Raw genomic sequence first — 27,731 nt, 5'->3', positions numbered from 1 at the left:
GGGGGGGTTGAAGGGGTAAGGTGGAGCATGAATCATGTAACCATGTTAAAAATGAATATTAATAAATGTTAAAAAAAAAAAAGACAAGTGAATAAAGTGACAAAAGAATAAGTGAACCATAAAAAAAAAAAAAATATTCCAGAAGCAACTAAAACCCAGGAAATCAAATAATCTGAGCACAATGGAAGCAGTCACCAATTTTATCCTTATTTGTCATGAGTCAAACTCAGTTGCAAATATTTTGTAGTGATATATTACCATCTAAAAATCCTGGGTCAACATTTCCATTACAAATATTTTCCCAAATCTTATTAATTCAATTAAATTGATTATAGTCCAAAAAAAGTATAAGCTATTAGCACAAGACAGTGTGTTTAATTAATTACATGTAAGCAATTTCAGATATTAGTTTACTGATAAATGTCTGAATTTTTAAAAAGTAATGCTTTCAAAAAAATTTTCATTCTACTTTTAATATGAGAAAATACACTTGGAATCAATTGTACAAAAAAAAAAAAAAAAAAAATCAAGCCATTAGGGGGCAGCTAGGTGGCTCAATGGATTGAGAGCCAGGCCTAGAAGTGGAAGGTCTTAGGTTCAAATCTAGCCTCAGACATTTCCTAACTGTGTGACCTTGGGCAAGTCATTTGACCCCCACTACCTAGCCCTTACCACTCTTCTGCCTCAGAACCAATACAAAGTATTGATTCTAAGATGGAAGGTAAAGGTTTAAAAAAAAATCAAGCCATTACCCAACTGATAAAATGGTCAAGGAACATGAATAGACAGTTTTCAGATAAAGAAATCAAAACTATGAATAAGCACATGAAAAAGTGTTCTAAATCTCTCATAATTAGAGAAATGCAAATCAAAACAACCCTGAGGTACCACCTCATACCTAGCAGATCGGACAATATGGCAGTAAAGGAAAATAAATGTTGGAGGATATGTGGCAAAATAGGGACACGAATACATTGCTGGTAGAGTTGTGAATTGATCCAACCACTCTGGATGGCAATTTGGAACTATGCCCAAAGGGTGCTAAAAGAATGCCTGCCCTTTAATCCAGCCAAACCACTGCTGGGTTTATACCCCAAAGAGATAATAAGGAAAAAGAATTGTACAAAAATATTTATAGTTGTGCTCTTTGAGGTGGCAAAAAATTGGAAAATGAGAGAATGCCCTTCGATTGGGGAACGGCTGAACAAATTGTGGTATCTTTTGGTGATGGAATACTATTGTGCTAAAAGGAATAAACAACTGGAGGAATTCCATGTAAACTGAAATGACCTCCAGGAATTGATGCAGAGTGAAAGGAGCAGAACTAGGAGGATCTTATACACAGAGATGGATATACTACAGCAATGCAATGATCCAAAACATTTCTGAGGGACTTATGAGAAAGAACACTATCCACATCCAAAGAACGAACTGTGGAAGCAGAAACACAGAAGAAAAACAACTGCTTGATCACATGGGTTGGTGGGGATATGATTGGGGATGTAGACTCTAAACAATCCACCCTAGAGCAAATATCAATAATATGAAATAAGTCTTGATCAATGACATGTGTAAAACCCAGTGGCATTGTGTGTTGGCTATGGGAGGGGGATAGGAGGAGAGAAGGGAAAGAACATGAATCATGTAACCATGGAAAATTTTTCTTAATTAATCAATAAAATTAAATTTAAAAAAAATCAAGCCATTCCCCAATTGACAAATGGTTAAGGGACAAGAATAGACAGTTTTCAGATAAAGAAATCAAAACTATGAATAAGAACATGAAAAAGTGTTCTAAATCGCTCATAATTAGAGAAATGCAAATCAAAACAACCCTGAGTTACCACCTCATACCTAGCAGATTGGCCAATATGACAATAAAGGAAAATAATAAATGTTGGAGGGGATGTGGCAAAATCAGGATATGAATGCATTGCTGGTGGAGTTGTGAATTGATCCAACCATTCTGGAGGGCAATTTGGAATTGTGTGCAAAGGGCTTTAAAAGAATGCACATCCTTTGATCCAGCAATACCACTGCTGGGTTTATACCCCAAAGAGATAATAAGGAAAAAGACTTGTACAAAAATATTCATAGCCATACTCTCTGTGGTGGCAAAAAATTGGAAAATGAGGGGATGTCCATCGATTGGGGAATGGCTGAAGAAATTGTGGTATTTGATGGTGACGGAATGCTATTGTGATGTAAGGATTGATGAATGAACAAATGCAGAATGAAATGAGCAGAACCAAAAGAACATTGTATACAGAAAGTAAAACACTGTGGAAAAAAATCCAATGTAATAGACTTTGCTACTGGTAGTATGCCTGAAGGACTTATGGGAAAGAATCCTATCCACAATGAGAGAAAGAACTATGGGAGTAGAAATGCAAAAGCAAAACATATGACATCACTTATCACATGTATATATAGGTATGTGATTTGGTGTTTAGGTTTTAAAAAATTGCTCTACAGGAAAAATGAATAATTTGGAAATAGGTATCAAGTGAAAACGTTTATACAACCCAGTAGAACTGCTTGTTTGCTCTGGGAGTGGGGAGTGAAGAGGGGAGGGAAAGAAAATGAATCATGGAAACATAGAAAAATATCTTTAAAAAAAAAATAAATAAAATTAAAAAAAAATACACTTGGATTTTCTGGCTATTTGTGAGGAAAGAAAACTCTCTATGACACATTACATATATCAAATAAACATTTCACCAAAATTCACTATTTTGACAACCTATACATTATAAATTTATATACTAGAGAGGTATAAATTTATAGCTGAGGAAGCTAAAGCCTAGAGAAATAAAATGATGAAGCCAAAGTCACATAAATACAACCAAAACCAGAATTCAAACTCAGTTCCTTTGATTCCAAATCCACTGTTTCTTCCACTATACCATACTTCTCACATATTTCCATTCTCTACTTTTTTTAAACAACTGACTTTTAAGCATTGTTTTAACTTTATATTTTGAAACTTTCTGGAAAAAGTTGCATTAGAACCAATCATCACTTATAATGTCTCTAATACTTTGGCGACCTCTTGGGAGCAGCTATGCTTACAATCTATCCAGTTTTCCTGTCTATAATTCAGACCTTCTAGCATTGGAAAACGATAAAAGTCACCCACTAAACATAATGTGTATCTGAAATGGGTGGTGCACAACATCCGTGTTTCCATGAGACAATCTCTCAGAACTGTAAAGGCAGTGATCAAGAATCACTTCCCTAATTCTCCCATTTTCCAAACTAAATATCCCTAATCATTTCAACCTACCCTCTATAACATGTTTTAAATTCTTCCACCACTTGGTTGCCCTCTTCTGGACAGACTCAAGCCTGTCAATAATATCCTTCCTAAAACATGACACCCAGGACCTAACGCAATATGACATGTATTAATTATAATCAGTTCAGAGTTCAACAGTCTTATCACTGCCCATTACAAGCACTCATCTAGCCTTGTTCAAGGTTATTAAAGTAGCCTGAGATGGTATTCAGTTTTTTCATGGCCACACTACACTGCTGACAGATACCAAATTTACATTCCACTAAAATCTTTTAGGTCTTTTTTTAAGTCATTTGCCTAACACATATACTATCAACTATCTATAGGAAACCACAGGAAGTGCTGGTTAAGATATAATGGTTCGCGGGCAGCTGGATGGCTCAGTGGATTGAGAGCCAGGCCTAGAGACGGGAGGTCCTAGGTTCAAATCTGGTCTCAGACACTTCCTAGCTGTGTGACCCTGGGCAAGTCACTTAACCCCCACTGCCTAGCCCTGTAACAAATAAAATTAATATAGAAGGATATATATAAAAGATATTAGGGTTTAAAAAAATTAAAAAAAAGATATAATGGTTCACATTTTGGAGAGCAATATGGAACAATGCCCAAAGGGCCATAAAACTACAAATATCCTTTGATAGAACAATACCACTTACTGGGTCTGTATCCCAAAAAGATCAGAGATAAGGGGAAAGTACCTACTTGCACACAAAAAAAATTTTAGTAGTTCCTTCTGTAGTGGTAAAGAATTAGAAATTGAGAGGGTTATCAACAATTGGGTAATGGCTGAACTAGTTGTGGTTTATGGTTCTAATGAAAAAACTATTGCACCATAAGAAATAATGAACAGAATAAGTTCAGAAAAACCTGAAAAGACTTATAAACACTGATGCAAAGTGAAGTAATCAGAACCAGAAGAGTGCATACTGTAACAGAAATATTGTACAATAATCACCTGTAAAGAACTAAATTATTATCAGCAAAAAAGGTTCTAACATAACTCTAAGGGACTCATGATTAAGAAAAATCTACAGACCAAGAAGGGACTGTTAGAATCTAATAACAGATCAAAGCACACCATCCCTCACTATTTCTTTTAAGAGTTTTTTATTGTGCATGTGATTATGTGTTTTTAGTCACAACATGGGGAATATGGAAATATGTATTACATGGAAGCACTGCTATACTATATCAGATTATTTATCACCTTGGAGAGGTGGGAGATGGAAAAAGGAAGGGAATCTGAATTGCAAAATGTCAGGAAACAACTGTCAAAAATTGTTTCCACATATAATTGGAAAAAATAAAATTAAAAATTAAAAAGATGTCATAGTCAAATAATAACAATAACCAGAGTTTCAAGGTCTACCAAGTGTGTAACATAGTAAACTTTACATTTATCCCTACTAAATTCAATTTTATGATTTCAGCCAATTGTTCTCATTTCTTAAGATCTTCGGATCACATTTAGTCACCCAGCAGAGAAGCCATCCCATGCAATTTGTGCCATTTACAAATATGATGAACATATTGCCTGTACCTTCATCCAAGTCAATGGGGAAAAAAACATACTGTCAAGGGAATGAAGCTTTTAGTCTAATCCACTAAGCAGTAACCATGCTTTGCTTTTGGTCATTAAACCAATTCTGAACCTGACCAACTATAAAATAATCTAACTAAACAACAGTGATACAAACAGCTTTTACTTTTATCTATTGATGGAAATTATAAAACCTAACCTAATATACCGAAGAGTAGTTTGGAAGATATTGAGTTCAATATATTATTATATGAATTTAATATATATTAAATTGTAAACTTGGGGCAGCTAGATGGTTCAGTGGATAGAGAACAAGGCCTTAGAGACAGGAAGTCCTGAGTTCAAGTCTGGATTCAGATACTACCCAGCTGTGCAATTCTGGGCAAGTCACTTAACCCCAAATACCTAGCCCTTACTGCTCCTTCTACCTTAAACTGATATTTAGTATCAATTCCAAAACAGAAGAGTTTGTTTGGTTTTAAATACAAAAAATAAAATGAAATAACCTAATAACTGGTTCATTTTTTGGATTACCTTCTCTGTTTCTAAAGTCTCAACATGTATGCCTTTGGGATACCTAAAAAAAGAAAATGTATTATTAGTAAATAACTGATAGCTAACAAAACCACATGCCTAGTGCTAAAGTAGTAAATGCCCATCTATATTTCAACCAAATGGAATAACTGTTATTATGAACCACACAACACTATAGGAAGTATAAAACTCTATTTGCTCTGAGAAATATTTAATAAATGGTTTTCTTATCTATATTTTCTTGCTCATATTTCTGAATAAAATGCAAAATGCTTAAGAATTTACCTGAATTTTAAAAAACTAAAAGGGAATTCTTTTTCATCTTGAACTATTTACCAATGGAAACATGTATTCTGTGAGAAAGAACTTACATTTTCTTAACACTGGCAATTTTCAGTTTCCAAATAATCAAAACTTGCTTTCAAGCATAGAAGAAAACAAGCACTTCATTGCCTAATTGCTCTTATTAAAATCTAACAAATTCTATTTAATTTGAAGATTGCAACAAGCCCAAATTTAAGAACTTAATAATTTTCTCTTGGGAAAGGTTTAAGAAAGGATAGCTATATTTTATGTTGATAATGTACACTGTATCAGTCGGGCTGGAACTGTCTATTTCAAATATGAGAAAGTTACAAGAATATCTAAAAAAGGAAGCAGGCTGGGCAAACTGGACAACATCTCCACTCTTCCTAAATCAAGATATTGTTATACATATATCATTAAGTTCAAAGCAAATTTCCAAACATCTAACAATAAACTATAAAACCAAAACAATAAAAAAACCCAAAGGCAAATAGAAATGACTGCCTATCTTTTATCTTTCTATTATTTATGTGTCTGCAGAAAAGGCACTCATCTGTGACCCAAGTACACTGTGCAACTTAATTATGATGAAATACACTACAAGCAGCAAGTTCTTAAACTGTGCCAGAGATCTTAACAGTAGCACAAAAGACATTTTATTCTTTGAAACTGAAAATAAAAAACTAACAAGCATGAAGGTTTTTCTCCAAAAAATTACTGCAGGACTAGATTTAATTTGAAAAGAGCATATGTACACTAGTTTAAAAACCAGTGCTACAACTTTAAGTACAATCTTTATTTCTAGTCCATACCTTTTAAAGTACTGCATGGGAGCTATTCCTTTATATGACTTGATAGAAAGAGTATAAAATAAAAAATATACCCAAAGCTAAGAGATTATAATATAGTCTTTAAAACTTAGGTCCCTCTTAGAGAGTTCCCAGGGGAAGTTAATATAATCTGAACACTTACTTCCAGCTCAAAGTCTGATAAATTAGTTTCCTTTGAAATCTACAAAAGCAAAAAAAAAAAAAAATTATTAGATGTGACACATTCTGAGAAAATTAACTGGTCATATAGAAGTTAGGGAAAACATTTCTGTAATATTAAAGTATATCCATCTTTATCTAAAATGATCTGTCTGGTCACCATGTAAAGAGGATCTAAGCAGTATATGGAGTACCAATACTAATCTATCAGGTTAAAAAAATATACCTACTAAAAGAGATCTCTTGGTTTCCAAATTCTTAGATGTCTATATTTTCATGGTGGTGAAATGGAAAGCATTTAAAGTCACTGTCAACAAATTTCTGCACTTAGCATCTACTATAGAACAGAAAAGAACTTTAAAGTTCTTCCTTTTACAGATTAGGAAACTGAAAGCCATATAGGTAAAAATGCTTTTCTTGTGGTGACAAGGGAGGTCACCTGACTATAAATCTAGTATTTTTCTATTACAATAATTCCTTCTCTTGGGAGCTGTTCATACACAAAGTTAGAGGCTGCATATACATGAAGGTACAGCACAACTTTAGGGTCAACAAGACTTCACACTAAGAAGCTTAACCACAAAAAGGCATAGTATTCCTTTGGTGTCTCAATAAACAATCTATACTTACTCCATCAGAGTTAACATTAACCTCAAGCTCCAGCAAGATCCTATGGTGAAAAGGCTGTTTGCAGAGTGAATTTAATCAAAGCAGACTTAGTTGTCATGCCACAAATAATTTTCCTTCTCCAAAGAAAGAATAGAATGTTATATGGAGAGCAACCAACCCTGTGCATGGTTCTAAATCCAAGTTCTTGTTTTCTTCATTTTGTATCAAATCCTCTATTTTCTCTCTGGTGAAATGGAATAAGACCAAAAAAAATATTTATAGAATGAGTTAGGTTCTCTAACATAATTAAATAAAAATTGCCTAAATATTCAAACAATGTACTATCAAATAACAAACTTCTATAGCTTCCTGCCTGGCTATGTGCAAGTGAGAAAACGAGAACTGCTGCAAGCCTCAAGGTTGGGAGGAGAGCTGGCACCAGTGACCTATTCTGCCAACCTGGTCAACATGAGGTCATAGCACATGGCCCTGTTATTATTTCTCCTCTTATTGTATCTATTCTTTCCTGCCTTAGGTGAAGGAGTATTAGAGGAGGAAACAAGGCTGTGACCTTGTGAACTTCAAAAGGTCAGAAAAATTAGCAAAGGCCCGAGAACTAGAGTCCATGGCAAAAGTGAAGAATGGCCGAGCCTAATCAGTCAGTTGGCATAGCCTGAAGAACAACTGTGTCCTGGCACAGGTGTGGGATGACCCAACAGCCAAGATGCTGCATTCTACAATTGAGTGATCAGCTGTCTGCTAACTATGCCATACTGAGAAATTAATTTGATTATTCTATAGAAACTGTTTTAAGTCTATGTCTACTAATCCCAAGGTCTGAAGTAGTGTAGAGTATGGCTCTAGGTTTTGAGGGGAAATATTTGTACATTTTTTCTTGCTCTGTAGTTCCTTAGTGAGTACCCCTTTGGAACAGGTAATTGATACCAACTGGTTAAAAGAACATGGGATGCTAATCACTAGTGATGATATTGGGGAGAACACCCTAGAATAGAGGCTTGAGACAACAACACTGTCCCCATGGGAACCAAGGAGTATACAGTCTTGCTCAGGAACTTATCAATGTGAGTGAGAGGTGGGATAAGGATCCTCAAAGGTTAAATGATCTACATTAATAAATAGATATGAATTTGGTAGCAATATAAGAAGCAATCCTCCAAAGTATTATGGTTTCCCAATGCAATGTATAGCCCTGGAGGTTCTCTTAAACTTAAATACTATGGTAGAAATCATTCCATTCTATCTCCTATAGAACCTTATAAAAAGGCATTTAATAAATGAATATTTATTTGTGGGGGAGGGGGAAAGACTTGGTTTATAAAAACTTAGTACTGGCCATTCTCTATTTTTTTTTTTTAAATTGAAATGGGTAAGATTTTTTTCAATTAGAGTGAAACTTTCTAGGGATCACAGAAGATTTGCTTTTTATTTAGCTTGAATAATGTCATGTTCACTGTCAGTTTCACATTCTTTATTTAATGAAATATAACCTTGTTTGAAAATTGAGCTTTAAAAATAAAATAGATGCAGACCTTTCCCATATGCTTTCAACTCATACTGCTCTGGTAAAAGGAGATCTGTTACCACATTTTTTGTTAAACTAAAAGTATGAGTATTTAAACAAAACTTTTCACCTTTTTCAAGATGGAGAGCTCAGTCTTGAGACTCAGTTAAAGTAACAAAAGACCAGCAATTATTTTGGATGCAATAATTCCTCAATTAACAAAGAAGATATATTTCGGTGATAAACTTTCTTGTCAAAAACTATGTTGTCCAGAGGCAGACACGATACAAAGGGCATAAAAAATGCGTTTCAGAATGCGGCAGAAGGTTGTGGCTCCCTATTTAATAACGAAGACAGTACCCTGACCTGTCTTAGGATAAGACTAGGAGGCATGATACAGTTATAACCCTGAAAGGTTGGCAACTCTGACTTCTAGGCAACTTCAGCCCCAAAATGTGACTTTCTCTTCAGCTGAGTCTGGCTATATCCAAAGCACCTGAAACAGTACTGTGACTTCCCTATAATCTGTCATGAAGCCAACACTGAAGAGCCTGGACCTTTCCCATATGCTTTCACCTCATCCTGCTCTGGTAAAAGGAGATCTGTTCCCACATTTTTTGTTAAACTAAAAGTATGAGTATTTAAATAAAAATTTTCACCCTTTTTCAAGACGGAGAGCTCAGTCTTGAGACACAGTTAAAGTAAGAAAAGACAAGCAATTATTTTTTCACCAGTTTGTTCTTATATATTTTTACATCTGTCTAGATATTTTTCTACAAGATTTTTACTCCTTAAATTAAAACCTGATGTCAATATATACTAGTAAAAAAGGTAAGAAACCTAAGATGCTACATATTGATTTTCTACTTATTCATTTTAGAACATACCATACAAAGGCAAACTATATTTTTGTTTTATTTTATTGTGTTTTTATTTGGACTTTTGGCTTTATATGAATATTCTCTCACATCAATGACCAATATGCAAATATGTTTTGCATGATCATACATGTATAACCAAGATGAACTTGCTTACCATCTCAGGGAGAGGGAATAGAAGGAAGTGAAACAATTTGGAACTTATGATTTTGGAAAATGTATGTTAAAAAATGTTACTACATGTAATTTGGAAAATAAAATACCTGAGAAAAGAATATATCATATAAACATCCATTTGGGATTGAAATGATGGCAGTGCTAAAATTACTCATTATTGACAAACACAAGATAGTAAAAAGGATTAGAAAACTCACTCAGTTCAAATTCCAACACAGTAACAAAATATTTTCAATAGTATTCAATTAGATATTTTAATGTACACTAATTATTCAAGAATCAGGATTACATCGTCTAAGAAAAATCAAAGACCAAAACCACTATTAAAACTATGAAAACTCTCATTTACTTTTATCTCCATATGTTTTACTTTCTCCACTAAAAACCTAATTATCTCCTCCCTTTCCACAAACTACCTTCTTATTCCTTTCCAATTAAAAAAAAATAGAGGAAGACAGAATTTACCATGAATACCTTTCTCTATCCTTAATATCATACTTTCTCTTGGCAAATAAACAATTCTATCACCCTTACAGGAATGAAAACTGCAGACAGTTAATATGAAAGCATACTTGCCAAATAAATAAAAGGTTTTACCATGAGAACTGTTATGTAAGATTAACAAGTTTAAATAAGTGATGACGGAATTTTATTTGTAATATAACTAGTCATTATACATATTTATACATGCCATAATTTAGATTGACTCAAAACATTAAATCTGTGAACAATAAAAAATTTAACATAATAGAATCTGACCAAAGTACCTTTTATTCTTGTACCAACACTACCATTAAGGTCATTTCACTACATCAATGAATTTGTTTTTTATTTATTGGTATAACAACTTACACCACTTTGTCAATAAATTTTTTCTGATCCTCAGGAATAATCACAGGACACTTTGAAGCATTAGGAGATATATAGGACAAAGCTCCAGCACCATTGGATTGTGAACGTTTTTCATCATATTGCTCCCGCAATTGTCTTTCTTCTTCTTGATTTAAATATGGGATTCCTAAAAATAACATTTTATTAGGAGACATAAAATTTGAATATGAATTTTTTATTAAATAAGATTAACTGCAACTCAACAAAGATTTACAATCTGGCATAATCAACATAAAAGATAATCACATTTGGTAGGACAAATAACAAAAAAGCTTCCAGCATGCTAAATTTTGAATATGCAAATAAATACTGTCCTCCATGAGTCAATAAATCTTTTCCAACCAAATTGCTATTGCTCTTCTCCAACTGTCTTAAGAATAAATTTGAAGCCATTCACAGATACTTGAAAATCTCTTCTTTTAGATCCCTCATTTTAAACAAAATACAGAATTATCAAACTTATTCATTCATCTTCCACCTCACTATGCAGTAAATTCCAAATGACTTCTGGCTATTTCCAAAAATCAACACCTTCAAAGAACCAAGGTTTGCACACTCAAAAGAAACATAAACTTGACTCTCAAAGCAGTTGCCGAAAAGGAATTACAAAAAGAACTGAGCAATAGAAGCACAGTTAGAAATGGCACATGTAACCAATTATCTTAAAAAACTTGCTACATAGATCTTTATATACATTATTTTGTTTGTAAGGGAGGAGGTTAGTCTCTGTTTAGAGTCAAAGTTCACAGAATATTTTTGAATCTAATACAGAAAAAAACTGTATAATTGATGTATATTTTATTAATCAAAAAATGTTTGCTGGGCATCTCTTATAGGTTCAGTCTTATTAGGCAATGAGAAAACTCTTAAATGTTTTACTAAATGAATGATTCCTAGCAGCCTTAGTTATGATAGCGATTATTCAGAACTGAGTAAGATACATAATGGATTAAGCCATGTGTAGAAGTATTTTCAGCTCTGCAAAAAAACAGAAGCTCAAGTCATAATGACTAGACCTCAAAAAATCAATATATATTTGAAAACAATAATCAAGACTAAGTTGTATGGATAGAAGTTATAGATCTAGTCCCTATCTCTAACCCTAGTAAACTAATAAACTTGAAAAAGTATATAAATATGTGTGTTCATATACAACATACATGTAACAATCATATTAAATACATTATTTTTAAGAGAAAAAAAAATAGAAACATCCAGTAAATTGATCACTTAGTTGTGAAATACTAAAATCAAACATGCTCTACTCAAGGCATTAAAGAATAATTACTGGGTTGCCATATTATTATATTCCAGTAATGCAATCAACAACAGAGATATCTCTAATACAACTTGATAATACTGATAATATATTTTGCACCATAAATTTTCTCTTTAACTGAAAATATGCAAGTTTTAGCCTTAATAGTGTAGGTTCATTATTAGAGTCTCACTCACAAAGAGCTTCCATTATCAGAGCTTCAAAGTATACCCTAAAAATTCTCTCTTATCAGATGTGAGGAAAGAAGGAAATATGCATTAAATGTCTACCATGTGCCAGACATTGTGCTAAGAGCTCCATAAATATTATTTTATTTAATCATCATAACCACTTTGGGACATAGATGCTATTATTCCCATTTTACAACTGAGGAAATTGAGGCTGACAGGTTAAGTGATTTGCCTAGGCACAAACACACAGCTAAGGATCTGAGACCAGATTTTAATTCAGGGCTTCCTGATTCCAGGTATACCCTCTATCCACTATGCCATCCAGCTGCCTATGCTGCTGAGTATGCTACTTGGCTAACAAAAGGAATGCTTCTCAAAATTTTTTTTAAACCCTCACCTTCTGTCTTAGAATCAATATTGGGTATTGGTTCCAAGGCAGAAGAGCAGCAAGGGCTAAGCAATGGGGATTAAGTGACTTGCCCAGGGTCACACAGCTAGGAAATATCTGAGGCCAGATTTGAACTTAGGACCTCCCATCTCTAGGCCTGGCTCTCAATCCACTGACCACACACCTGTCACCTCTCAAATTTTAAAAGAGAAATTAATGGGAAATAGGATTTATTTTATTACATTTTCATTTATAGACAATTTTGATAGAATGCACCTCTTCCCTCAAGCATATATGTTTTCATAAACTAGAGGAAAATAGAGTTGTATGATTAGAAACAGTTAATTTTCAGCCCTACATGAACCCATGAAAGTTTAAAAAGCTCCAACTACAGTTCATAGTTAGCCTAGAAGAAAAGACATTTATTAGGAGTTAAAAAAAAAAACCCACCACCTTTTCAGGAAAGAACATTACCTGCTAGGGCTCATTTGTTTCCCCCTCAGTTCTTTGATACTTACATTCAACAACTAAATTTCTACTGTGTACAGGGCACTGTACTCAACTTTACTAAGAAATACAACATATTTGCCAAAAGTGGTTTTTTAATTTCAAGAGAGTACAAACAATTAGAAGAGGATTAGGAAAGGCCTCATTCCAAAGAAATAAAGGCCCATCTTTTAAAAATCAATAATCTACTCATGTTGTTAAGACTCTGGTTGCAATCATGAAATACTACAGTCTCTCTTTGTAATATGAGCAGGATACAATATGATAGATGAAGAATAAAAAGAACCAGCATAAAAGCTAGAGTTTTCTTCCTCATTACTTTATAGGATACTTTTAACTTCTTTAGGTTAGGTAAAAATTTAATTTTCAAGAGGAAAAGAGAACTAACAACTGAAGGGATCAAGAAAGTTCTCATTTAAGTTTTAACACAAGTGAACTGCTGAGAAAACTAGAAAAAGGTATGGCAAAGACTGAGTACAGACCAGAATCTCACCCCCTATACTAAGATAAAGTCAAAATGGATACATGACTTAGACATAAAGGGTAATACTATTAGCAAATTAGAGAAGCATAAAATAGTTTACCTTTCAAATCTATAGATAACACCAAGAAAGCATTATAGAATATAAAATGGATAACTTTGATTATATTAAACAAAAAACAAACAAAACCAATGCAACCAAGATTAAAAGAAAAGGAGAAACCTGGGAAAAAATTTTTGCAATAAGTATGTCTGAAAAAGGCCTTACACATCTATAGAGAACAGAGTCAAATTTATAAAAATACAACACATTCCCCAATTGATAAATGGTCAAGGTATATAAATAGGCAGTTTTCAGATGAAGAAATCAAGGCTATATATAATCACATGGAAAAAATTCTCTAACACTCTCAATTAGAGAAATGCAAATTAAAACAACTCTGAGGTACTAACTCACACCTATCAGATTGGCTAATATGACAGAAAAGGAAAATAATAAATGCTGGAGAGAATGTGGGAAAATTGAAACATTAATGCACTATTGGTGGACTTGTGAACAGATCCAATCATTCTAGAGAGTAAGTTGGTTAGCCCATTGCCCCAATTAATGGTTCAGTGGATAGAGAGCCAGACTTGGAGTGAGAAGGCCCTAGATTCAAATTTGAACTGTGTGACCCTGGACAAGTTGCTTAACCCCCATTGTCTAGCCCTTACTGCTCTTCTGCCTTGGAATGAAGACTTGTATTAATTCTTTTTTTTTTTTTTAAACCCTTACCTTCCATCTTGGAGTCAATACTGTGTATTGGCTCCAAGGCAGAAGAGTGGTAAGGGTAGGCAATGGGGGTCAAGTGACTTGCCCAGGGTCACACAGCTAGGAAGTATCTGAGTCCAGATTTGAACCTAGGACCTCTCATCTCTAGGCCTGGCTCTCAATCCACTGAGCTACCCAGCTGCCCTCTGACTTGTATTAATTCTAAGACAGAAGATAAGGGTTAAAAAAAAAACCATAATCCATCCATACCTATTCATTCTGTATTAATCTTGTACATTTTCTCCCCCAAAACTGCCACAATGGGATCCATCCAGCATCCTCTTACTCTCTTAGCATTGATCAATACCAAGAAATCACAAAGGCTCTCCATTAGTAATCTCTAACTCTCAATATATGACTAACTCTTCTTTTCTTCAAGTCATACATTTCCCCCAGATAATATTACAATTAAATTACAATTAAACTACACCCAGATCCATGCCCTACTAAATTTAGATGCTTCATTACTTTTGAAGACAAGTGAAAACAAATCTTACCATTGCGAAAAACTTTATTAAAATCAAATCCTTGGTTTGCCAGAAAATCTATGCTTGAGCTCTATCAAAAAAGAAAACAGACACATGTTAATAGTGAAATAAGTAAAAGGTATATACTCTATAACAGTATATACCCTATAAATGTAAACCTTGGAGCAGAGAAGAAACGCTGGGGAAGAAGTAAAGATAAAAAGTCAAAATAGCAATATGCTACCTCGGTAGAAATGGGCTTCAATTTCAAGATAGACAAAGAGTTCATATTTCACATTAATTTATATTATTAATTGATACCAATTCTGATTTGTATCTTTTGCAAACAAAATTCTTTCATCATATCAGGAAAACATCTATGTGTAGGTCAAGCAAAACGACATTTACACCACAAACAAAAAAGGCAGAAACAAAGTTTTTAATTGGTAGACTGGCACATTGACATTAACCAACTATGATGTCATTTATGAAACCTTTCCTAAAGTTATATATTATCATTCTCTACTATTTATTGGAGCTACAATTCTAGGTGCTTACTATTTACTTTATAATACTTTATTTCATTTGTCCTACATTTAGCACTTTCCAAATTCAAAGGATGCTATCTAGGTCCTAACAATGCGTGTTATTTAAAATTACTGGGGTTCTATTTAGAAGTATTAAGCCTCAAGATATGTAGTATTTGAAAAACTTCCTGTGGACATGTGGGGGACTTTGAAACTACATTTTCCATGGTACAATGGGCTTCCTGTTTTGGAAAACGTCTTCAAGGTAAATATTGGGAAATGGCGTTTGACTTCGCTCTTTGCTACTTGAGCGTGCTCCCGGGGGACGGAGAGGAGTAGGGAAGGTATGGAACAAAATGGCGGAGGTGGGATTTTGAAATAGCCAGGCGCATGGTCCGATTTTATTCTATCAACATGGGCCTAAATAAAATATTAGTTTTCCTCATAATATGAGCCTTCATCACTTTTAAAAATAACAAATAGTATTTGGTATATAAGTTTGTCATCTTTCTACTCACATTTTTCTTGACTTTATGAAATCTTAAAATGTTATAAAGTGGGATGCAGCTTAAGGTCTAATTCCCACATAACTACATCAACAGTGATTTAAGAAAAATCTCAAGACAGAGTAGTAATTGGAAAACTGAAGGAAAAATGACTTTTCCTGGGCATATTTCCTACTCAAGAAGACAAATTAGACCTACAGGAAAGTAATCAGGGCAGGAACTGTGGAAAAAGGGTTGGCTAAGATCAATGATTCAATGACTAGAGAGAACTGAGCAAGGGGAAAAACTCAGGGACATTCAGAGTTGATCATAGAATCAGCTCTGGGATCTTTCTGAAAAGTTCAAGGCAGAAACATACACTCAAAACCTAGAACTCTAAGATAGGCCAGGAGCACAGGGATGTCCAAAGCTTATCATTCAATCCCAGGTACAATCTAACTATAAAGGTTGTCCCAGAGGGGCCACGGCTTGGTCTGCAGCTCAAAGACTCCAAAACTAAGGCTTTGGATGGAAACCCAGCACCAAATCACTGACTTCAGCTTCCAGAGTTCCAACTTAAGAGTGCAGTGCCAGGATATCAAGAGTTGATCTTCAACTCAGCCCCAGACCAAACCAGCAGCTCAGTGTCCAGAGCCTCCTGTCTAGGAAAGCAGCACAATAGGATCTCCCGGACTGGCCAGGATCACAGACTCAACCTCAAAAACGTTTCAACTAGGCCAGCAATAGGAGGTTGCCTAGAACAGACTGATGGAAGAATAACTAAATTAAAAAATAGACAAAGATCTATTTTAATCCAGGGTTAACCAAAACATAAACTTAGAAAAAGAAAATAATTCCAAAAAGGCTGCAAGCAAAGATGGAAAAAACCCCATTGCTTACCCAAAACATCAATCAGAACTATTAGAATAAATGATGCACTAGTACAAAAATTCATTTTAAAATAAAAATGAAATTATGATAGAGGGAAAAGTGGGAAAAAAATATGCCTTAGAGAGAAAAGACTAGGAAAGAGAATTAACAACCTGGCATAAGAGGTACAAAACCATACCCAAGTAACAGACTCCCTGATAATTTGAATGGATTGACAAAAATTTAATGAGTCCCAAGAGACAAGAAGAAATAGTAATATAAAGTCAAAAAATGAAAAAATAGATGACTATGTAAGCTACCCTATATAAAAACAACTGACCTGGAAAACAGAACAAGGAGAGAGAATTTTTAAAAATTACAACTCCCTGAAGGCCTTGACAAAAAAATAGCCTAGACATCATATTTCAAGATGTCTTCAAAGAAAATTTCTCAGATCTCTTAGAACCAACAGACAAACTGAAAATAGAAAAAAATGACCATCACTGCCTGAAAAAAACCAAACAAACCTCAAAATGAAAATTCCTAGGAACATTACACCCAAAATCCAGATTTTCTAGGTGAATGAAAAAATAATGCAAACAGCTATAAATGAGTGCAAGTACCCAAGAGCAACAGTCAGGACCAAACAAGATTTAGTAGCCACTACAATAAAGGAGCAGAAAGCATGGATTGTGATAATTCCAAAAGGTAGAAAGACAAAGACTTACAACTAAGTATAACTTAGCCAGCAAAACTGAGTATGATCTTACAGGGGGAAGAGAACTTCAAAGTATTCCTGATAAAAAGGTCAATGATAAGTAGAAACTTTAAAGCATAAACATAAGAATAGAGAAATAAGAAGATAAATACAAGTGGGCAATTTGAAATGAATTTATAAAGTAGAAATGATTGCATTCTAATGGGAACGAGGAGGAAATGATATAAATACCCCCAAAGAACTGTAATGTCAACTGGATTATAAAGGGAGTCAAATAAGATGGGGGTCCAGAGAGTGTTTTTTTTTTCCTTATTATGTCGTAATGATCTCAAAAGAAGAAAGGAAAAGGATAGAAGAAAAAAAATATACCAAAGAAGAAAAGAGGAACAATGGTGGAGAAATCAATAGAAGACTACAAACAAGGGTAGAAAAAGAGGGAATCACCTGAATCTCATGTTGAAGTGGTAAAAAATGAAGTGAACAAAATCAGGGAAATAATTTCTACTATAAAAAACACTGTAAAAACAAGCAATTTTGAAAGACTTAAGAACTTTGATTATTTAAATGATAAACCATGATTCCAGGGGGATGGTAATTTAGAATGCTGCCCACCTCCTAAAAGAGAAGTGATGGTCTAGATAGGCAGGGCAGAACATGCATTTTTAGTCATGGCTAATGTGAGAATCTATTTGCCTATGAGTATTTGTAGGGGGAAGGGACTTCTTTTTTTTTTCCCCTCTGGGGAAGCAGTGTAAAGGTAAAAAGACAAATGCTCATTAATTGAAAAATATAAAATTTATTTTTAAGAAAATTATATAGGAACTCTGGAGATCACTTAGGTCAGCCCCATCATTTTGCAAAGATGCAACATGTTATAAAAGACCTTCATTTGAATCTAGCCTATGCTACTCACTATGACTTTGAGCAGTTTTTCATCCATAAAATGAGAAACTAGATGATTACAAAGTTTGGATTCAAGCAAAATTCTGTGACAATACAGAAGAGAAAGAAGAGGAAGTTCAAATTAATTCATTTTGCTATCTTTGAGACTCTAGCTTTAACAAAAGGCTTTTGGAGAAAAAGCAAGTTGAAATTAATGATTTTTCTGGAGGGAATTTAAGTCCCAAAGCGATTATGAATTTGAGAGGGATTCCATAGGAATCTTTGGAAGAGATTACTGTAAATTTCAAAAAGTTAACCTAATGGAAAATGTAAGTCTAGTTCCTTCTAAGAAGAAATATTGTGAGTACTTTTTGAATTTCCAAAACTCTATATAAGGGCTCCTTTGAGGATATTATGTGTTTTCAATATCTGTTCAGGAATTACTTCTGAGGCCTTTTCGTCTTCTGCATTTTCTACAGGATGGCAAGTATCCTTGATTACATTCATGATCACAAATAATGGAAAGGCAACTATCCACAAATAAAATAATTTTACTACTAACCTGACAAACAAATTTGACATCTGGTGAAGTTCTACTGAAGGGTTTTGGGAAAACATAAAAGTTAAATGACTTCATTATATACCTATGAAAATGAAAAATACAAGCAAAATGAGAGATGATATTATTTCACAATAACAGAATAATAAATGTTTTAAAAAACAACCTACTTTGAATCTGTGCTGTCATACTTAAAAGTGCAAAGGCCAAACTGAAAAAGCAAAAAGTCCATGGAATGCTAGAAAAGAAGAAAATAACGAGTCAACTACTATCAGAAGAGACTGAAGTCTCTTTCAACTGAAGCAGTATAGGTTCAACCAAATAGAATTTTTAGATCATATAATTCCATCTTGGAAGAAAGCTTCTAGGACATATCACCTATCAACACGAATAGGAAATTTATTTAACTCAGATGCACTCAAACGACCTTTATATCTTAACTATAATTTTTATATTTGGGTCACTACTTTCTTTCAAGAAGTCATATTAGGCAAAAGCCAAATGTTTATTAAAAAGGTCATATTTAGATTACTCAATCAAATATATTGAAATTTTCACAGATGTCAATAAAATAATAAAAATATTTTCCTATGGTTAATTATGTTTATTAATTATGGGGCTTGTTAAAAAATGTATGTAAGGGGCGGCTGGGTACCTCAGTGGATTGAGTGTCAGGCCTAGAGAAGGGAGGTCCTAGGTTCAAATCTGGCCTCAGACACTTCCCAAGCTGTGTGACCCTGGGCAAGTCACTTGACCCCCAGTGCCCACCCTTGCCACTCTTCCACCTATGAGCCAATACACAGAAGTTAAGGGTTTAAAAAAAATGTATGTAACAAGTTTTACATGATTCCTCTTCACTAAATTAAGTGGGGGAAGTAATTTAAAAAGGGAGGAAAAAATGTTTTTAATTAACTTGCCTTTTTAAGCTTGTGATACCTTTCTTCTGGCGTATCAAAACCATTAGTTAATGCAGTAACTGAAGGTCCATCACTGATTCCTAAGTTTAGGAAATAAATTTAATATTTTAACAACTTTTCAATATTAAACATATCATGTAGAAATTCAGTGATCAATCACTGCTAAAGACATTTTCCAGAAAATAGATTCATATCTTTACATGCAATAAGTAAACAGAAATTCTCATATCAAGAACAATTATTATTAACAATAATCACAACATTTATAAACACATATCAAATCATCTGTCAAACTAAAATCAATACTAAAAAATTCCACAACGGAGTTTTGACCTGAGACAGCAATCTTATTTTTTTAAATGGGTTCACTTAACAATTAATTTCTTTCACAAGTGGAAATACACCTGCAAATATCAACATGTCATATAAATTGGGAGTTTAGGAATATTAACTCCATTAAAGTCTTAACCAGATACATTATTCATGATGTAGAGGTAGTTCTAGGTTCTAGTCTATGCCTGCAGAGTATAAGCTGAAGTAGATCCTATGAAACTAAAAAAGTTTCAAGTACAGGCCCAGATAAAGACTTTGTATGTTGTGGAAGGACCTGCCTAGTTAAGAATAATTCATAAGTTTGGCTTCTAGGTAAAGAATATTTTTCTAGCTATATCAATCTCCATTTTGTGGATAAGTCAGTGACATCAACAAAAAACAGATTTTCTTGTTTTTGAAAATGCTTTTGTTAACAGTGACCAAGGGGACAGCTAGGTAGCACAGTGGATAGAGTGCAAGAGATTGAAGTTCAGAAAACCTGGGTTGAAATTTGCCCTCAGACCCCAGCTTACCTAGTGGCTGCCTTTTTTCTGCCTTAGAATATTGATACTAAGGCAGAAGGAAAGAGGTTGTTTTTTTTTGTTTTTGTTTTTTTTAATGATCAAAATATTTACATAGAGCTAATGAATCATACATTTTGGCCAAAATTATGTTTAGTAGCATTAACAAAAACATTTTCAAGGAATAGAAAAAAAGAATTTTGTTAATATCACCAATTTAAGAGCAAGCTGTAAACTCTCTGTCTCTAGCTGTGAGAAATTTATGAACCAACTGGGCCATCAATTTCCTTTATAAACACACAGTGGTTTTCCACATTTGCCAATTAATTCAGTCATCAGTCAATTTGGGAACAAATGCAGGAGTCTGAATCAAAGAAAAAAGTGATCAAGCTAGTTTTAATTAACAGTATTAAGGGTTTTGTTAAAAAAAAAAATACAGCAGTAGGTTCACTGGTCCAGCATTTCATGCATAACCCTTGGATTTTCAATAATACTTAAAACAACTACATAGAACTTCATCCTTATTTGTAAGCTGTTGTCCCATTTCCCAATCAACAGAAAATGCTCTACCACCACCAAAGCCCACCTAATTGTTTTTTTAAATATTACTCCTATATGGCAACATTCATCTGCGGCTCCTAAAACGTTTCCAAAATTAAAAAAAAAATAATAATAATACCCAAACACAAAGGGCCTCTTCAAGGTTAACTTGTATGGATGTTATAGTAGGATCAAAGCAGACCCAACATCGAGCCCCCTAGCCTTAAGAAACCTTTAGGAGAGGACACTACCAAAACGTCGGTCGGGATACCTGAAAACTCCCCATCGATTGCCAAGAAATCAGCCTCCTCAATTGCCTGGTACACTTTGTGAAGATTATTTTTAAAATCTGCAGAGAAACCAAGAAAAGGCTCAGCCCTGGAACCCTAGGCTCAGCCCTCCAAATCTAAAGACGGGGCAACGGGGAAGGGGAAAAGAAGGGGGAGGGGAGGAGATAGATGGAGGTTTCCAAAGCACTCACAGCCCCAAAGCTGCCTAGAGAGCATGGAGCTGAGGTGGGAATAGGGAGTGGGGCGGTGGGGGCAGCAACAGCAACAGCAGCAGCAACAACGTGGGACTGGAGGAGAGAGGGCTCTCCGCGCGCGACCCAAAAGCGCCGCTGGGATAGCTTTGGGGGGGTCGAAGGAAGCAGCCCGACAGTCTCCAGGCCCGGCTCCCGAGGCCTGACAGAGGCCCGGGGGTCGGAGCCCGGCCCAGGGCGGAGGGAGGACGGGGGAGAGAACATAGCGGAATCGGCTGCTAGAGCGAAAAAAGGCACGCACTGCTCCGGATCATCTCCATCCTGCAGCCTCGCCGTGACCCCACCCTCCCCCCCACCCCGGCAGCGTCGCGGAGACAGCGGCGGTGGCAGCGGGGCTCAAGCCCTCCTCCCGCTAAACTGCACCGGGTGGCAGTGGCAGCGCGGCGGCAGCGGTGGCGAGGGCGGGGACGCGCGCGTCGGAGACTTCCGGAAACAGCGCACACAGACGCGCATCACGTGGCTGGCCACGTCCCCGCAGGGGCACGAGGCCCCGCCTCGCTTCCTCTTGCCGAGTCCCGCCCAGGGCGGATAATAGGGTGCTTCTCTTCCCTTAGGGTGCTAAGAAAAGTCTTCTACCTAGAAGGCGTGACGTAGTTCTCACATTGAGATGTTTTGTTGTCGCGACATAATGGCATTCTCTCGACCCGTGTCCGCCTCTTAATTAGGCAGCCCAGCCTCTCAACCACCCCGTGCGGGGCCCGCCTTGAAGGGGGTGTCCCAGGCCAAGTTCATAGCGGTTTTGGATGTGAGCGCTGTGGTCCAGCGATATTATCCCATTTTTTTTCCTTCGGATTGCCACCTCTACCATCTTCTCTTTCTCACTTAGCTGCAATTTTCCAATGATTGCTGATTTCATCCCCACTGCTTACAAACACGTCCGTGTCTCCCCTTAAAAACAAAACCAAAAAACCCTTATTTAATCTGTACAGTTCTATATCTCTCTTCCTTTTCATCTAAACTCCTTGAGAAGGTTGTCTACAAATAGATGCCTCCATTTCCTTTCCTCTCTCTGTTCTCTCTTCAACTGTTGCTTCCCATCTCATTATTCAATTGAAACTGCTCTCTCCAGAGTTGTCTATTAATTGCCCAAACTAATTAATGGCCTTTTCTCAATCCTCATCCTTGATCTCCCTGCAGCCTTTGACACTGTCCTCTCTTTCTCTTTAGCTTTTCCTTATGCTTTTCTCTCCAGGTTCTATTTCAGTCTGTCTGATTGCTTCTTCTTAGTGTATTTTGATGGATTTTCAACCAGACTTCATCAGCTAACACTTCATCACCAAGACTCTGTCCTGAACCTTCTTCTCCTACTTTATTTAACTTGATTTCACAAGCTCTTATGGATTCAGTTATCATATCTATACAAATGTAATATACAACCCTAACTTCTCTCTCAACCTCAAATCTAGCATCTCCAATTGCCCATTAGATAGCTTGAATTGGATGTCCTATAACATCTTAAAATTAACATGTCTGAAACTGCACTGATAATCTTTCCCCCAAAACCCTCCTCTCTTCCAAACTTCCCTGTTACTGATGAAAACAACACCATCATCCTGACTCTGAGGCTGTCATTCCCCCAACAAAGTCGAAGGGCAATGGCATGCACAAAATCTCAGGTTCAGGGGCAGGTGGTCCAGAGAAGAAAGTGATAGATTTGGAATCAAAGAACAGTGGGCTTGAATCCTCACTATAACCCTGGAAAAGTCACCCAAAATAAATGGGTTGCAGTTTACCTGTGTGTAACATGAGGAGACTAAACCAGATGACCTCTAACATTGTGTTATATTTTTATTTATTTTGTTAAACATGTCCCAATTAATTTTTTTTTAATTTTTACATTCATTCTTAGAATCATTCTATTCCAAGACAGAAGAGCAGTAGGGGCCAGGTAATTGAGGTTAAGGGACTTGCTCAGGGTCACATAGCCAGGAAGTATCTAAGGTCACATTTAAACTCAGAACCTCCCATCTCCAAGCCTGTCTCTCTATATCCAAGTCACCTAGCTGCTCCTCCCAATTACATTTTAATCTAGTTCAGGTGTATTCCAGTTTTTATGGCCTATAAGTTTGACACTTCAGCTTGAAAATGTTTAATATCTCTCCCCTAAAAATTAAAAAGCCAAAGGGTATGAAATATATTTCCAAGAGCAAAAGAGTTGGGCTTGCAAACAAGGGTACCTATCCAAAAAAAACCAAGTGTAATCCTACAAGGGGATAAAAATCAATATTTATTTAATAAAAGGACTTTCAGACATTCTTGAAGAAAAGACCACAACTAGACAGAAAATTAGACTTTGAAATACAAGAATCAGGAAAAACATTAGAAGATAAATATGGAAGATTAATCAAAAGGGATTTAATATGGTTAAACTGTTTACTGACATATTTGTAACTTTTTTAAGGCACCAGATTTAATTTTTTCCCAACTACATGTAAAAACAGTTTCTAACATTTTTCAAAGAATAGTGAGTCTCAAATTCTCTCCCTCCCTCACAAACTACAACCCACCTTCCAATGGTAAGCAATCTCTCACAGATTCTACATGTACAATCATTTTAAACATGTTTCCATATTAATCATTTTGTGGAAGGAAAGTCAAATAGAAAAAAAAAAATGAAGTCAGTGATGAAAGCACTTTGGATTTGAATTCAATTCTTTTTCTTTAGAAGTAGATGGCATTTTTTTTTATCAGGAGTCCTTTGAGATAATTTTGAATCACTGTATTGCTGAGAATAACTATTATTCACTGTTGTTCATTGTAAAATATTAATGTCATTGTGTACAATGTTCTCTTGGATCTGATTATTTCATTCTGCTTTAGTTTGTGTCAGTCTTTCCAGGTTTTTCTGAGATCTTCCTGCTTGTCATAATAGTATTCCATCACAATCATATACTATAACTTAGCCATTCTCCAATTGAAGGGTATTTTCTCACTTTCCAAATCTTTGCCCCCCTAAAAAATAACTGCTTTGTTTTTTTTATATCTTTGCAATACAAACTAGTAATGGTATTGCTGGGTCAAAGGATATGTACTGTTTTATAGCCCTTTAGGCATAGATCCAAATTGCTTTCCTGAATGATTTAATTAGTTCACAACTCCCCCACAAAGTATTCATGTCCCAGCTTTCCCATATCCCCTCTAAGTTTTGTCATTTCCCTTTTCTATCATAATAGACAATTGGATAGTTGTGGGGTGATACCTCAGAGTTGTTTTAATTTTCATTTCTCTAATTAATAGTGGCTTAGAGCATGTTTGCATGACTATAGAGAGCTTTAATTACTTTGAGAACTGCCCGTTATTCATATAGTTTGACCATTTATCAATTGGGGAAAGATTTGTATTTTTATATGTTCAATTCATTTCTCTAGGTATTTGAGAAATGATGCCTTTATTAGACAGTCTCATAAAAAAAACTTGAACCATTATGATTACTATGTATTACTTTCCATCCTATTTACCCCTGTTTAGTTTCTGATCTCCACTTCCCTCAATTTGCCCTCTTTTCTATCAGCCTCATCCCCCTTAGCATATTCCCTTCCCCTCCTACTTTCCTGAAGAGCAAGATAGCTTTCTATACCCACTTGATTTGTGTATGTTCTTCCCTCACTGAGTAAGTTCTGATGAGAGTAAGGTTCACATGGGAAATAGAATAGATGGAAACATACAACTAATAATTATAACTTTGAATGTGAATGGGATGAACTCACCTATAAAACAGAAAGTTAACAGAAAGGATCAAAAACCAGAACCAGAAAATATGTGGTTTACAAGAAACACACTTTAAAATGAGAGACATATATAATAAAAATATAAGGCTGAAGTAGATTTTATTATGTTTTAGCTGATATAAAAAAAGTAGAGGTAGCAATCATGATTTCAAGCAAAGTTAAAGCTAAAATAGATTTAATTAAAAGAGATAATCAGGGAAGTTACATTAGGCTAAAAGGTACAATAGATGATGAAATAATAGCAATATAAAACATATATACACCAAATACAATAGTATCCAAACTAATAAAGAAAAATTTAAATGAATTACAGATGGAAATAGAAAAATCATAATAGTGAAGGATTTTAAATTTCCCTTCTTAGGAATGGATAAATAAGACAGTAAGAGTGTATAAAACAAAATCAAAAGAATGAAAAAATTGAGGAAAATATGAAATACCTCACTGGTAAAACTACAGACCTGGAAAACAGATCCAGAAGAGACAATTTAAGAATTATTGGAATACCGGGAAAAATGACAAAAGAAAAAGCCTGGACATCATTCTACAGGAAATTATTCAAGAAAACTGCCCCAACATTCTTGAACAAGAGGGAAAAGTGGAGATTGAAAGAATATACAGATCACTTCCTGCATTTAATCCCCAGTTGACAATGCCTAGGAATGTTATAGCCAAATTCAAGAACTACCAGACCAAGGAAAAGATACTACAAACTGCTAAGAAGAAACCATTCAGATATCATGGAACCACAGTTAGGATAACACAAGACCTGGCTGTATCCACACTGAAGGACCAGAAAGCATGGAATATATTCTGGAAAGCAAGGGAACTGGGTCTACAACCAAGAATCAACTAACCAGAAAAATTGATTACATTCTTGCAGGGGAAATTATGGTCATTTAATAAAATAGAAGACTTCCAAGCATTCCTAAAGAAAAGACCTGACTTTAACAGGACATTTGATGCCCAAACATAGAACTCAAGAGAATCACCAAAAGGTAATTAAGAAAGGGGGGAAAACAAACAAACAAAAAACTTTTTTTAAGGGACCCAATAAGTTCAAACTGTAAAGATGATTATGTAAGAGCCCAAAGGTATTAATTTGATCAGATAGGCTTGCTTGTGCGAAGCCTATCTGGGGTACCCTCTTCACTTTTACTTTGAGGGTATGAAGAGGTTAGCTTTGTAAAAGGGTGTAGTATACAGAGATGGACAGGATTCAATGATCATATAAGGGACTTCTTTGGGGGTCAGTATTGACAGGTTTCCAAGACTTAATGCCTAGACCCCAAGAAATCCTTTCTGAACTCAGACCTGTTGGGGTAAGGTTGAATGACAGCCAGCCTTGGGGTTTGCATCACCAAAGCCTGATAGACAGCCTTCCCCAATTTCCTCTTCTTCCCTCTTCTTCCCAATATTCCCAGGAAACTCAGATCTGACAGCTATTAATAACAAGGTAGTTTATTATAATTTGTGTTCAAGGACGGGAAAGGAGAGTGGGTTAGGCAGCCCTACTCTGGCATGATATAAAAGGATCCATCTCCCCTGGACAAGCCCACAGGCTTTGCCCAAGAATTCTCCTATTCCCTTTCCTCTATCTGATAACTAAACTAAGCTAACAGACTGAATAGGATGATATAGAGTCTCTCTCAAATGGCATAGGTTTGGACAGAGAGTCTTCACAGTTGGCTCAGTGGCTGTCCAAGTCCACAGAAACCTGACAGATGTCTGAGCTCTTCTTTGGTGAGCGAAGTGAGAATCAGGAACACTAATAGGTCTTTGGGTACAGAGCTAGCCAGGGAAACCTCCAGATAGTCACAGCTGAATCCAGAGGTCGGGTAAAAGTCCTTTGTCCTTCACAGAGTCCAGAGATGAAGACCCTCTCTCAGGGTTCTCTCTCCCACAAGCCTCTGCTCCTTCTCTCCAACTGCTTCTCCTGCCAATCACATTCCTTTTCGACATTCCAAACCTTCCTTTGCAAACTTTTCCTTACAAAATGATTTGTATTTCTAAAGAAAAGACCTGATTTAAACAGAAAAATTGATGCCCAAACACAGAACTCAAAAGAATCGCCAAAAGGTAAAGGGGAAAAAAATTTTAAGGGACTCAATAAGTTCAAATGATTTGTATTCCCATAAGAAAAGATGATATTGGTAAGTCTTAAAAATTGTTATTATCAGGGTAGCTAGAAGAAGTATATTTAGAGGGAACAGTGACAAACTGTATAGGATGAAATGTCAAATATATATATATATATGCATATATATGTATATATATATATATA

At 35.3% G+C, this 27,731-nt stretch overlaps 1 protein-coding gene across 2 annotated transcripts in view; it reads right to left on the bottom strand.

Moving 5' to 3' along the window:
• The window catches only part of PARN (poly(A)-specific ribonuclease), a 191,763-nt gene extending 169,741 nt beyond the window's left edge, over positions 1-22,022 (bottom strand). The window contains exons 1-10 of one of the 2 annotated variants that reach the window (XM_044659120.1): positions 21,961-22,022; positions 21,450-21,527; positions 19,806-19,885; positions 19,059-19,126; positions 18,892-18,973; positions 14,878-14,938; positions 10,706-10,871; positions 7,455-7,520; positions 6,651-6,689; positions 5,373-5,415 (exon numbers count right to left, since the gene is read on the bottom strand). In XM_044659120.1, coding sequence (XP_044515055.1) covers positions 5,373-5,415; positions 6,651-6,689; positions 7,455-7,520; positions 10,706-10,871; positions 14,878-14,938; positions 18,892-18,973; positions 19,059-19,126; positions 19,806-19,885; positions 21,450-21,527; positions 21,961-21,979 — 702 coding nt within the window. In that variant the 5' untranslated portion in view covers positions 21,980-22,022. The remainder of the gene's footprint in view (positions 1-5,372; positions 5,416-6,650; positions 6,690-7,454; positions 7,521-10,705; positions 10,872-14,877; positions 14,939-18,891; positions 18,974-19,058; positions 19,127-19,805; positions 19,886-21,449; positions 21,528-21,960) is intronic. The other variant, XM_044659112.1, reaches the window with a different exon arrangement.
• Positions 22,023-27,731: the final 5,709 nt, after the last annotated feature.

This window comes from Gracilinanus agilis, chromosome 1, assembly GCF_016433145.1.
Source record: "Gracilinanus agilis isolate LMUSP501 chromosome 1, AgileGrace, whole genome shotgun sequence".
NCBI lineage: Eukaryota > Metazoa > Chordata > Mammalia > Didelphimorphia > Didelphidae > Gracilinanus > Gracilinanus agilis.
The sequence above is the reverse complement of the archived record's forward strand: the minus strand, read 5'-3'. Positions and strand labels throughout refer to the sequence as shown.